The sequence below is a fragment of the Amblyraja radiata genome, chromosome 14 (genome assembly GCF_010909765.2).
Source record: "Amblyraja radiata isolate CabotCenter1 chromosome 14, sAmbRad1.1.pri, whole genome shotgun sequence".
Classification (NCBI taxonomy): Eukaryota; Metazoa; Chordata; class Chondrichthyes; order Rajiformes; family Rajidae; genus Amblyraja; species Amblyraja radiata.
Genome location: NC_045969.1, coordinates 43,940,542 through 43,954,567, shown reverse-complemented (window position 1 = coordinate 43,954,567; position 14,026 = coordinate 43,940,542). Strand labels below are relative to the sequence as shown.

The 14,026-nt window shown below is 43.3% G+C and overlaps 1 protein-coding gene across 12 annotated transcripts in view; it reads left to right on the top strand.

The window, feature by feature from the left end:
- The window catches only part of dmd (dystrophin), a 1,663,772-nt gene that overhangs the window by 1,333,888 nt on the left and 315,858 nt on the right, over nucleotides 1–14,026 (top strand). For all 12 annotated transcript variants that reach the window (XM_033033201.1, XM_033033203.1, XM_033033205.1 and 9 more), the window contains one exon: nucleotides 13,561–13,772. In XM_033033201.1, the coding sequence (XP_032889092.1) occupies nucleotides 13,561–13,772 (212 nt within the window). The remainder of the gene's footprint in view (nucleotides 1–13,560; nucleotides 13,773–14,026) is intronic.

Here is a 14,026-nt window from a genome sequence, read left to right as displayed (position 1 = left end):
ACAGCTTAAAACCTAACTAGCATACAACACATGCGTATGGGTAGAGGATACAGAACTAACTGTCAGTGAGAAAGATGTTGAGAACATACTCATGGAATATTTATCCCACTGCATTTACTCTAAGGCAAAAATATTGTTATTAGAGTATTGGGATAAGGACTTCAAACATACTCACTCTTATTCTGGCTGCAAAAATTTTATTTATGTATGTGTCATGAGCTTTGGGTCAGGCAATGCAGAAGATTAAACAACTGGTAAAGTCGTCTCCGGGCATGTTTCCGCTTTAAAGTCGTTAGCATGCTCTTTGTTGCACGTGAAAGAGCCAAGAAATTAAGTTGTTGGTACCAGAATCAATGTAAAAACAAAAGCACAGAGAAATTATTCAAGTATATATTCAATGTGTAGGAAGGAACAGCAGATGCTGGTTTAAACCGAAGATAGACACAAAAAGCTGGAGTAACTCAGCGGGTCAGACATCATCTCTGGAGAAAAGGAATAGGTGATGTTTCGGGTCGAGACGCTTCTTCAGACTGAGCGTCAGGGGAGAGGGAAAGAGAGATATAGACAGTGAAGTAGAGAGATGTAGAACAAATGCAAAAAAGTTACGATGATAAAGGAAACAGGCCATTGTTAGATGAAAGTAAAATATTGAAAACTGTAATACAAGCAAAGTGCTGGCAAACACCAGTATATCAGGCAGTGTCTGTAGACTGAGAGATGGACAGAGTTAGATGGCTCACCTTTTGATTCAATGGTACTTTATTGTCATGTGTACCTAGGTACAGTGAAAATGTTTATACACAGTATAGTGACAATCTTATTACTATACATTAGGCACAATCATACTAAGTATAAGATTGAAGATTAAAGTATTGTGACACCTTTTGTCAGAGTACGTTAATCCTCCTTATTTTGCCACAAGATTCATTATTCTTTATTGAGTTTTGACCTGAATATTGGCCATCCACTTTCTGCCAAGAAGCAGATATTTAGAGGGAGACACAAGAGAATGCAAATGCTGGACTTTAGAGCAAAAAGCAAATTGCTGGAGGAACTTGGCAGGTCAGGCAGCATCTAAGGGAGGTAGAGGACCTGTTTAGCAGAAAGTCTTGAAAGGGATGAAAAGTTGCCATTTAAGTGCAAGTCTTTCTTCTGTATCTCAACTGTCCAAGCTATGAAACCGTGGGAACATGCAGTAAAAACACAGGCTGAATAACAGTGGCCAAACAGGGTGTGGAAGACAAGCAAATCCCAGGAAGTATAATCCTTGCAGAAATGAAGCTGAAATCCTGCAACGCCAGTCTCAGACCTCATCTGAAGTAAATCTATTAAATGAAGAATTTAAAATTTAATACCATACATTTATGTCTTAATTTCTGTATCTGAGTCATTTTAGCTGTCGATGATGGCATCCAATTGGGTTTTTTTCTCCAGCAATCTGCAGTGTCTAATTCAGTAAAAATAGATGCAATGATGTAAAAAAATCGTGTGTGCTTTTTTGATGCAACGAATCAATGTGAATGTGCGGCTTAGAGCAAATTGTTTACCTTTTGGCTCTGGAACAGAAAAAAGTCACTTAGCTGCCTGTGATGGATGGACTCTTTGATCATATGTGAGATGACACTTAATACCCTCAACGGGGTTGTGCCTTTTGGATTGTGCCTTTTATCAGGTACTCTTTTGCCAGAGAAGCTGTCTCATTGCTCACATGTGAAAACTCTCAAGGGTCGTAGAGTTAAGGGCCTGACCCACTTGGCCGTCATTTGCGCCTATTTTATGCGTCATATGTAAAATAGGTCGACGCGTTGTGACGCACGAGTCGCGTGTGGGTAGCGCGGGACGGGCGCATGGGGAGGCATGGAGGAGTGTGGAGTTGCGCGCGGTATCGCACGGCGCTCCAGGATTTCTTCCTGTACGAAATCCTTGCGCGCCACCTGCGTGACGTATCGCGTACGCATGCTGACGCATGGTTACGTCGCGCGCCGCAGGGTATTCTAATGACGTCACGCGCACCAGACGGCATGATGACACGTGATTTGCGCGCGATGTCGCACCGACCTATTTTACATATGACGCGTAAATGAGGCGCAAATGACGGCCAAGTGGGACAGGCCCTTTACACAGCACAATACGTCCTTCAGCTCATAATGTCCATGCTAACCATCAAATCCTATCAATATTAATCCCATTTACAATTACATTGCCCACCATGGCTTAGTGGTTCAAGTGCTCATGCTGATGCGGATTAAATGTTGTGAGAGCACATGCCTCCATCACCCTTTCAGGCAAAGAGCTCCTGATTGCAACCACACTCTTGGTGAAAAAAAACTCTTCCCCAGATCTCTTCATTGAAACTTACCGAATAGTGAAAGGCTTGGATAGAGTGGATGTGGAGAGGATGTTTCCACCAGTGGGAAAGACCAGAGGTCATGGCCTCAGAATTAAAGGACAGTGTTTTAAGAAGGTGATGATGAATTTCTTTAGTCAGAGGGTGAAGAATCTGTGGAATTCTTTACCACTGTGGAGGTTAAGTCATTCGCTATTTTTTAGGCAGAGATAGATATATTGTTGATTTGTACGGATGTCAGGGGTTATGGGGTGAAGGCAGGAGAATGGGGTTAAGAGGGAAAAATAGATTAGCATTATTGAATGGCGGACTTTGATGGGCCGAATGGCCTAATTCTGCTCCTATTATTTATGAACGTATAAATCTCTTACTCTTCAATGTTAACCAATCTCCTATGGTTTTGGGCACATCATTCTAGTATTAGATAGTTCCCGTTGCGTGTTACTTGGAATTAGTTATGGTGCTCCAAGGTTGCACATAGGAAGGTTTATGTGTCCTTACTGTATAATTATCATTATTTTCTTTCACCAAGCTACTGAGGTATTGTACTTAAGATCACATTCAGGGAGTGAACGACTGCAAACCATTCTTCACTGTTGTTTACCTGATTTTGACATAATCTATTGCCTTGACTTTCTGATCACTTCAAGATTTGTTTAGTTCAGAGATACAGCATGGAACCAGGCCCTTCGGCCCTCCGAGTCTGCTCTGACCCATGATCACCTATATTCTAGTTCCATGCTAGACACTAGAGATCATTTTTACAGAAGGCAATTAACCTATTTGTCTTTGGAATGTGGGAGGAAACGGGAGCACCCGGAGAAAACCCACACGGTCACAGCGAGAACATACAAACTCCATATAGACAGCACCTATAATCAGGATCTCACCTGGGTCTCTGACACTGTAAGGCAGCAACTCTACCGATGCACCACTGTGCCACTCCTGTGGGAGAGTTGTTCTCTTTTAAGACTTCCACCCACGTCCTCTATTATATGTGTCTTGTGCCCAGGCCAATGTAATCAACATAATGACATGAACCACACTTAGGGTCATGACTGCACTGTGTGCAAGACACACTCTTGCACAACAGGTACTGCTCAGACCTAACACCTGAGAAAAAGAGTTTAAAAAGAGCTCTACAGAGAACATTCAATGGTGAGATGATTGAATTGCAATCGCCTACTGAAGCTTTGCAAGGTGTCCACCTGAAGCCAGATGCTTATTTCGAGCCCAGAGCAGGACCGGCTGTTTATCCTGGCAACAGAGTAGAACAGCAGGAATTGTCTATTCGTGCCAGAAACCAATCAGCGCACTAAATGAGGCTAACATCGGAGTGAGAGTGTACTTTCAGCAACTGATTCTGGGCTGTTTTTGGCTCTTCTCAAAGTACTGCTGTCAGTTTTTAAAGTGTTCATTTTGTTTAATTTGGGGATTTTTTCCTCCTCATTTTATGGCATTGATGCTGTTTATCGTTTGTTTGTCGGGGTAATAATCCAGTGGGCAAAGCAGCCGAATGGGGCAATGGCCTTCCCTGCCCTGTTGACTCCATTGCAGAAATAACCGTCATTTTATAGGCTCCTCTTGCTCGACATGCCAAACCACACATTTGGTTCAAGCACTTGTCCCATTAAATCATGGTCTTCAGGGTCATTGCTTTCTGTGCTTCATAAACGCTCAAAGAATATGCTGCACTCTGCAAAGGTTCCACAAGTAATCCAGCTATAAACAATGGGCAAGGCCCCTGCTTCGCTGGGATAGTTCTCAATGCCTGCCTCTCCCTGCACACTTAGTCCTGCAGCTTTCAGACAGCACGATCACAGTGCCCTCCTTGTGCTACCCCCAGGCTGCATCAGCCCAATATTGGCCAGCCTTTACCAGCACGTTCTCCACTGACCCCTGCCCATTCCCCGTAGCTGAGCAGTTCCACTTGAACCAGCCGGCCTTAAGGACGGCGCAGTGATAGAGTTGCTGCCTGACAACGCCAGAGACCCAGGTTCGATCAGGTGCTGTGTGTACGGAGTTTGTACATTCTTCACGTGACTGCATGGGTTTTCTCCGGGTGCTCCAGTTTCCTCCCACACTCTAAGGACGTATAGGTTTGTAGGTTAATTGGCTTTGGTAAAATTGTAAATGGTCCCCAATGTGTAGGATTAGTGTTCGTGCACGGGGTGATTGTTGGTCGGTGCAGACCCGCTGAACCGAAGGACATGTTTTTGCAGTGTATCTCCAAGGTCTAAAGGCAAATGATTTTACACAATGAATGCAAGTCCAAGCCAGGAAGATGTGCTGAAGAGAAGGTGGCAGCATCTTTGCAAGAATTCATGCAGGGAACCATCTTATATTTTCAGGTTCTTACCAGAGAAACACAACATCCCGTGGGTCTTGGAGGGAGATCAAACCATGACCTAGCCATGCCCTTTACACGATGATGCTATTATAAAACAGCAACCTGGAGAGTAATGTGTAGGAAGGAACTGCAGATGCTGGTTTACATCGAAGATAGACACAAAATGCTGGAGTAACTCAGCGGGACAGGCAGCATCTCTGGAGAGAAGGAGTGGGTGACGTTTCGGATCGATACCTTTCTTTAGTCTGAAGAAACCCATTCCTTCTCTCCAGAGATGCTGCCTGTCCTGCTGAGCTACTCCAGCGTTTTGTGTCTAACCTGGAGAGTAAGCTGGTTCTCATGATTCTCTTCACAATGGAGGAACCTAAACAAATTGTAGCCTGCAAACTGCCCTGTAACTAAGACCAATAAACAACCGACAAAATGAAGTGGGTTTGCCTTATTTCAAAAGATGGATACTTTCCGTTCAGTAGATACCTTATTGTTCATAAATGCGTGGAAATATAGGGCTTGCACTCCTTAACAAATGATATGCCTGGCTGCAAAGCTGAGCGGGGCAATTCGAGAAGCTGTAAAAACTATTATAGTCCTTCACATTACAGTTCATTAGATAAGTAATGAGTTCCAGATAACTGTAGATTAGGCCTGTCACAGTGACCATAATGCCCAATGCATCAGTAAATTCAAAAATATTAGGACTCCCATAGCAGCTCTCCTGTTCATTAAAGTTAATAGCTTTTGAATTATATTTTGGGGGCAATCGTATGATGTATTAATTATTTTCGTGTTTCATTTTCAAATGAAATTTTCAGCAAATTACACTTTTAGTAAATAAGCAGACCTGCTGAGTAACATATGCCAGGCTTTAAATGTGCTTTGATAAGCTTATTAAATGTAGCTTTACCAATGAAGACTTAATTACAATCTGGAGTACACTAAATTTGTTTCTCCAGTGGAACCAAAGGGAAGTTGTTGCAATATTTTTTATGCTTGTGGAAATATCTCAGCTCTTAATAAGGTTGCTGCAGACCCTGCATCAATGACAGCAGAAAGAAGGACGAGTTACAGAAGCCCTGCACTCCGCAAGTAAAATAAGCGTGGATTTTGGAAATATGGAAATAAAACGGTTCATAAATCAGTTTGCAATGTGGAGAAAACGGGCTGGAAACATTTAACATTTTAGATTTATTATTGTCACATGTACCGATGTACAATGAAAGTCGTTGTTTTGCATGCTATCCAAACAGATCAGATATACCTAGCATAGATACAATCAGTTCAAACTAATGTACGATAGAGCAAAGGAAAAGTGCAGAATACAGTTCTCAGCATTGTAGCACATTGTAGTGTAGAATCAGATCTTTACTCCAATGTCCTCAGTGGGGTAGAGATTGATTGAATAGTATCCTAGCTTCTTGAAGGACCATTCTTAAGCCTGATGACGGTGAGGGAGAAGCTGTTCCTGAGTTTGGTGTTGTGTGCTTGCACGCTTCTGTTCCGTCCGCTGGATAGGAGCAGAGAGAAGGAATGACCGGGGTGAGAAGAAGGAATGGACAAGGCAGCATGAACTGTAGATGGAGTCAATAGAGGGAGGTTTGGTCTGTGTGATGGATTCCGCTCCATCCACAACTCTGCAATTTGTAGCGGTCTTGGGCAGAGCTGTTCCCAAACCAAGCGGTGACACTATTCAACAGTATGTTTTCTATGGTGTATCTGCAGAGGTTTGTATGAGTCACTGGAGATATGCTGGATTTCTTTAGGAAGTACCAGTGTGCCTTCTTGCATTAATGTGGTTGATTAATGTGGTTCATGATCGATCACTGGAAAATTAACACCAAGGAACTTGAAGCTCTCAACCATTTCTACATCAGCAACTTTGATGCTGATTGGGGCATGTACTCCACCATGCTTCATGAAGACAATAACCAACCCCTTTGTCTTGCAGACATTGAGGGAGTGGTTATTGTCCTGACACCATGTCACAAATTTCACTATCTACTCCTTGCACGCCATCTCGTCATTCACGATTCGGCCCACCGCAGAGGTGTCATCTGCAAACTTGTAGATGGACTTAGAGCTAGATTTGGCCGTATAGTGGTGAGCGTAACGTGGACTGAGAATGCATCCTTGTGGGTCAGACAGCGATAAAGACGCATAAAATACGAGATTCATACCTACACTCGTGTCAATAGACAATAGGTGCAGGAGTAGGCCATTTGGCCCTTCGAGCCAGCACTGCCATTCAATGTGATCATGGCTGATCATCCCCAATCAGTACCCTGTTCCTGCCTTCTCCCCATATCCCCTGACTCCGCTATTTCTAAGAGCCCTATCTAGCTCTCTCTTGAAAGCATCCAGAGAACCAGCCCCCACCGCCCTCTGAGGCAGAGAATTCCACAGACTCACCACTCTCTGTTTCCTCGTCTCCGTTCTAAATGGCTTACTCCTTATTCTTAAACTGTGGCCCCTGGTTCTGGACACCCCCAACATCGGAAACATGTTTCCTGCCTCTATGTTTCAATGAGATACCCTCTCATCCTTCTAAACTCCAGAGTGTACAAGCCCAGCTGCTCCATTCTCTCAGCATATGACAGTCCCGCCATCCCGGGAATTAGCCTTGTATTACAGTGTTGCAGTGAGATTCCTGTTTTTTTTTTTGCAAACACGTCTTCTTTGTTCTCTCTGCCCCCCCCCCCCCCCATCTTGCCAAATCCCTCTTTGTTCTTGGCAACGCGTCAGGCACCCACCACAGCGTACGTGCCTCTTACACCCATGTGGCCTGTCCTTGTCCAGCCTCCTGCACCCTCTGCCAGCCTGTCCTCGACCCCACCGCAGGCGTCAATCATCGTCCTTATGTGCTACTGTCAGGAAGTACAGATTCTTTGTTAATCAATGCTCCTCAGGTCGACCTTGGGCCCACATACATGGTGCCAGTCTGGGTGCAGATCTGTCCCCCCCCCCCCCCCCCCCCCCCCCGCACCAGGTCTGCTGCTGTACCCACCGCAGCACTTGCTTGAGCAAGTCCCTCACCACGTCATGCCTTGCAGCATCCTCTTCACTCTGTGTGGGCGACACATTGCTTTTTCTCCCTCTTTCTATTTCTGTTGATCTTCGCCCTGCCACCCACATCCTCATTGATTCTATCGAATTTGCACTCCATGGTCCAGTTGATATCCCTTTATAACACCACTCCACTTATATCTGACAACAACATGTCTTTGACTGCAGGGTCATGATTGAAACATTTCAAATGGTTCACACTGTTGATTTTGAGCCTTGCAAGACAAACTGGCAGAGCTGCTGGTATCCAGGGAAGGTGAACTGTAATGCATCTTTATCATGAATTGGTGATCCCAAAATAATGGTGGCCTATCTTGATTTCCTGCTCAAACATTTAAGATTTTACTTGTGTGGGCTCTGCTACAAATCTAGTTATTGAATTCACAGCAATTCTCCTCGCTTATTAGCTGACCACTCATTTCCCAGACTGGAGACACAGCATCTTCAGGTTACCATGCTTGGATTAACTCTGTCTCTTGAGGTGTGATCACTCTGAGACACACTGGCGTGCGGCACACATGCACTCGGACTAACTTTGACCTGAAATAGCGATTGAAGCCATTACACTTCAATATGTCAGATGTCTTAAATAGGTGGCCATCTTAAATCCTGCTCAGGATGTTACCAATCACCTCTGAAGTCTGAGTCTGAAGAAGGGTCTCGACCCGAAACATCACCCATTCCTTCTCCCCAGAGAGGCTGCTTTTTGTGTCTATTTTCATCTTACCAATCATCCCATCAGACTAATGGAGTGGGGATACAATGGAGCACATTGTAAGCCCCTGCTACCCCACCAACAGGACAAATGAGTTTAAACTTGAGAGAGTTTCCTGAAATAGTTTATTGAGGATAGACACAGAAAGCTGGAGTAACTCAGCGGGACAGGCAGCATCTCTGGATAGAAGGAATGGGTGATGTTTTGGGTCGAGAGCCTCAACCTGAAACATCACTCATTCCTTCTATCCAGAGATGCTGTCTGTCCCGCTGAGTTACTCCAGCATTTTGTGTCTAAAATGTATTTGTGTTCCTTGAGGAAGTGATGAGCAGGATGGTAAAAATGAATCAGTTGATGTCAAAAAACATTGAGTCAGAAGAAGGGTCTCGACCCGAAACATCACCCATTCCTTCTCGCCAGAGATACTGCCTGGCCTGCTGAGTTACTCCAGCTTTCTGTGTCTATCCTCAATAAACTATTTCAGGAAACTCTCTCAATGCAGAGAAACAATCTCCATGTGTAGGAAGAAGGGTCTGGATTGAAGAAGTGTCTCGACCCGAAACGTTTGATGCTGTCTGACCCGCTGAGTTACAACAGCGTTTTGTGTCTATCTACGAAACAATCACAATCCCAGTTCTCAACTAACTCCTCACAGACATTATGGGAGTAGGAGAAGGTCTTCTCTTCCTGGAGAAACGTAAATAAAATTATTTTAAATTAGATTTTGGTTGACAGCTGCCGCAAGTGTTCAAAATTACTCTAGTTCATCAGGAACTCATTTTACGGCTGTTAAAAAGCGCACCTGTGATACTGAAAAGTTTATCCCCTCAAATTGAACAAATTCATAACCAACATCTGCACAGATTGCCCACTCGCTGTTCCAGGGATAAACTGTTCTGCCTTGAATTCATTTTATGCTCTGAGAACAAATGAAGTGCTCAACAATCCCTTGTCTTTTTGACCCCGAGAAACTGAAGCAGAAAGAGACTCAAATGAAATAACGCTATTTGAAATTTGCTAAGGAATGGAGGTTGTGCTGGGAGGATAATCAGCAGCAAGCGAGTAAATAGCGTTCAACATTCATTGCAGAAGGTCACCGAGATGAAGAAGATCCAGTCCATTAAGTATTATCGAAACCTTGATACAATTCACCTTCACAAAAAGCAATTTGTAGATTAGATAACGTTCCACAGGTTCATGGCCAAGAACACAGTTCTCCAAACACTTCTCAGTTGCAGTAATTTTTATCAGTTTCTGCAACAAGACCGCCTTGCCCCTCTTGTCTCCCAACATCTGACGAATGTAAATATATCAATAAAGATGCAATGAAGAGTGACAAAGTGAACCAAACTCATGAATAACTCCCAAGTCTACCAAAAGCAATTTTGCTGAAGAAACCTGAGTGGATATGAAACAGTTTGTATAATTAAAGCTAGGTCTGACAGGGATTGGAAAAATAGAAGGCTAGTTATCTTGGATTCAATACTCGAGGACGTGAGAGGGGAAAATAACTTACCGCTCAAGCTTTCTTAAAGATTAAGAAGGAAAATCCATATAAATATGGTTGATTTGTAGAATAAACTTTCAGTTTAGGTTGTTAATCCTCACTGTATTTTCAATATCCCAGAGGACTTGGGTGAGTTGGATAAGTACTGTTTTGGAAATTTATGAATTGTTATTTGCAGAAGGAAATTAATATTCCATGACTGGGGAAAACAATGGAAGGTAGTACAAATCCAATGACGTCATTGCTATGCATAAACCTGATAGAGGTGTATGCAATTATGACAGGCAGAGATAGGGTAGACAGTCAAAACCTTTCTCCCAGGGTGAACATGACAAAGAATCGAGGTCATAGCTTTAAGGTGAAAAGGGCAAAGTTTAACGGAGATGTGCCGGGCAGGTTTTTGGCACAGAGAGTGAGTGGTGTGTGCCCGGGACGCTTTTGCAGGGGTGCTGGTGGAGGCAGATGTGTTAGTAGCATTTAAGATGCCTTTGAGTGGGCATGTGGATATGCAAGGAATGGAGCGATATAAAATTCTTACTTGCAGCAGCACAATAGGTTCGTAAACAGCTAACTCAAAGGACAACATAATAAACAAACAAAAGCATGGTTCATTAAATTTTAAAACAACTCAATGTAATGTTAAACCAAACAAAGCCTGAATTCCCTCATTCATCCAAGGCAGTTCAAAGTTCAGAGTTTTGTTGGAGTTCGTACTGTTCAATAGGATGATGGTTGTTGGGAAGAAGCTGCTCCTGAACCTGCACGTCATGGTTTCTAGACTAATTTACCTTGTTCCTGATGGCAGGAGTGAAATGAGAGTGTGGCCAGGATGATGTGCATCTCTGATAATGCTGGCTGCCTTTTTCAAGGCCTCCTATAGATCCCTTCGATGGCAGGGATGTCAATACCTGTAATGGACTGGGCAATGTTCACCACTTTTTGTAATGCTTCATTCCTGGGCATTTGAGTTGTCTAACCAGGCTGTGAAGCAACCAGATAACATGCTCTCTACTGTACACCTGTAGAAGTTCAATAGGGTGTTCATTGACATACTGATTCTCCTCAATCTTCTCAGGAAGTAGAGGCATTGACGCGCTTTCTTTATGATTGCATCAATGTGCTGGGTCCAGGACAGATTTTCAGAGATAGTCTGTGGAATTCTCTGCCTCAGAGAGTGGTAGAGGCCGGTTCTCTGGATACTTTCAAAAGAGAGCTAGATAGGGCTCTTAAAGATAGCGGAGTCTGGGGAAATGGGGAGAAGGCAGGAACGGGGTACTGATTGGGGATGATCAGCCATGATCACATTGAATGGCAGTGCTGGCTCGAAGGGCTGAATGGCCTACTCCTGCGTCTATTGTCTATTGTCTATATGCATGTCCAGGAACTTGAAGTTGCTGACTCTTTCCACCATCGATCTGTTGGTGAAGACAGGTTTGTGGATCCTCGGCCTTCCTCTTCTAAAGTCAACAATCAGTCCCTTTGTTTTACTGACGTTGAGAGCAAGGTTGTTGTTCTGGCACCATTCGGTCAGGCGATCGATCACTCTCCTATACTCTGACTCATCATTATCCGTACTTCATCCAACAACAGTGGTGTCATCGGCGAATTTGAGTCGGTTTTGTATCCAACTGCACAGTCATGGGTATCGAGTGAATAGGGCAGGGGGCAGAGCACACAGTCTTGTGGTGCCCTTGTGCTGCTAGTTATCGAGGAGGAAATATTGCCAATTTGTACCGATTGGTGTTCTGTTGATGAGGAAGTTGAGCATCCAGTTGCAAAGGGATGCGCAGAGACCAAGTTCACTGAGCTTGGTAACCAGTTTGGAGGGGATAATAATGTTGAATGCTGAGCTGGAGTCTATAAACAACAGCCTGACATGTGTCTTTATTACCCAAATGCTCCAGTGGAGAGCCAGCGAGATCATATCCCCTGTTGATCGATTGTGGCCAGAGACAAATTGTAAGGATATGGTTCACATGCAGACAGGAGATTAGTTTAATTTGGCATCATGTTCAACACAGAGGTTGTGGGTGGAAGGCCCTGTTCTTGTCTTATATTGTTCTATGGAAAGACACAATCTGCTGGAGTAACTCAGCGGATCAGGCATCCCTGGAGTACATGGATACGTGACATTTTGGGTCAGGAGCCTTTGTCAGTCTGAAGAAGGTTCTTGACCTGAAATGTCACTTATCCGTGTTCCCTCTGGATGCTGCCTGACCCGCTGAGTTACTCCAGCATTTTGTGTCTCTCCTCGGTAAATCAGCATCTGCAGTTCCCTTGCTTCTGCCCCCCCCCCCCCCCCCCCCCCCCCCCACCCACCCACCACCACCTCTCCCCCCAATCTCAAGTGAATTATTACAGTCTGGGATAACAGTAACATGCAATTCATTTTGTTTATAGAACAAAGTTTTGGTTTTACAGTAGAAAATACATTTTTAAGATGTGATTAATTTTAGAGCTCCAGTTTGTTTATCTCTACTCATGAAGCAGTGTTGATTCTGTGTTTAAAATGACCTTTGAATCTATAGAAGATACCACTTATTGCATGGTCAAAATTAACTTGATGAGGTTTTCGTCAACCTATTGGGTTGAAAAGAAAAAACATATTAGTTGTTGTTCCCTTGTTATTCCTCACATTCAGGGACAGGCATTTCTTTCTGCTCTAAGCAAACCATGATGCTATCAAATTAGCCTTAATCCTGTCACTTTGTGCCTGCCCGTAGATTACATAGCTCTTCACTTGCTCTTCATTGCATAATACAGCAAAAGCATAAGTGGATGTCATGTTCATGTTAAGTGAAAGGATGACTGGGTTATGACAACCTGGATCTCAGGTGCCAGATCCATTTATTTAAGTGCTTTACAGCAGAAGCAAAACATTTTGTTAAAAGTCTGTTTAAAAAAAGAGTCTTGATGCCAATAATGTTTGTTATGTCGGGCTAGTTATACCATTCCTGTCACATTTATTCTTTAGACTGCCTTAACATAAATTCTGTCACAATTAAATAAAATCTAGGTATTAATTTTACTTTATGTGGTAACTAAAAACGCAACACAATTGTTATTCAGGGTAATGAATCAAGGATACACCAGTTCAGGCTTCATGCCTGATTTTAGATCTTAAATAAATGAAATGCATTAGATCAGGGGTGGGGAACCTGCGGCCTTAAGACCGCATGCGACCTTCTAGGCCATTAAGTGCGGCCTTTTGAATGAATCCAAATTTTGTAGAACAAATCCTTTTATTTTTATTAATATGTTTCTGTTCGTCTTTTATTAATTTTATTTTTATCTTAAAATGAACCTATATAAAATACCAAAGAGTAAAAGAAGATTCAACAAAATAATCCTATATCTAATTTAATGCGGCCTTATGAGATTACAGGTAACTTAATGCGGCATTCCAACATGAAAAGGTTCCCCACCCCTGCATTAGATTAAAGAATCAACACTGTTTTCATGATACTATATTGCAAAAGCTTTGGCTGAAGAGTGGCCGAATTATTGCAGCTCTGCAGTACAAGTGACCTTGGTTTGTGACACCACCTTTCATTTTAATTTTCATCATTTTCCTCCTTTAGTTGAAAAGGTTCAGACCCAGTGGGATGAGGTGCAAAGCCGCTTGCAGTCTCGCACCCAGCAGCTTCAGGAAATGCTGAAGGATTCCAACCAGTGGCTGGAAGCCAAGCAAGAGGCAGAGGGACTTCTGGAGAAAGCCAGAACTAAGCAGGGGTCCTGGAAGGAAATGTCCTATACCATGGACATACTAATGAAGCAGAATGCAGACATCAAGGTAATCAAAATGGCCCTGTAGATTTGGCTGCCTTTTTTAATCAAGTCGCCAAATAATCAGGAGAATACAAATGCTGGCTAGTTTCCAATTGAAGTCAACAACATCTTAGCATTTTTAAATATTCAGACATTTTGCAAGCATGCCGCATGACACCGCGCGACTTAATGAGGGGTTGAGGCAAATGATCAAAAGGTAGGTTTTACGGAGTTTCTTGTGGAAAAGAGAGAGTGTGACTGAATTTTGGCTGCGGGAAT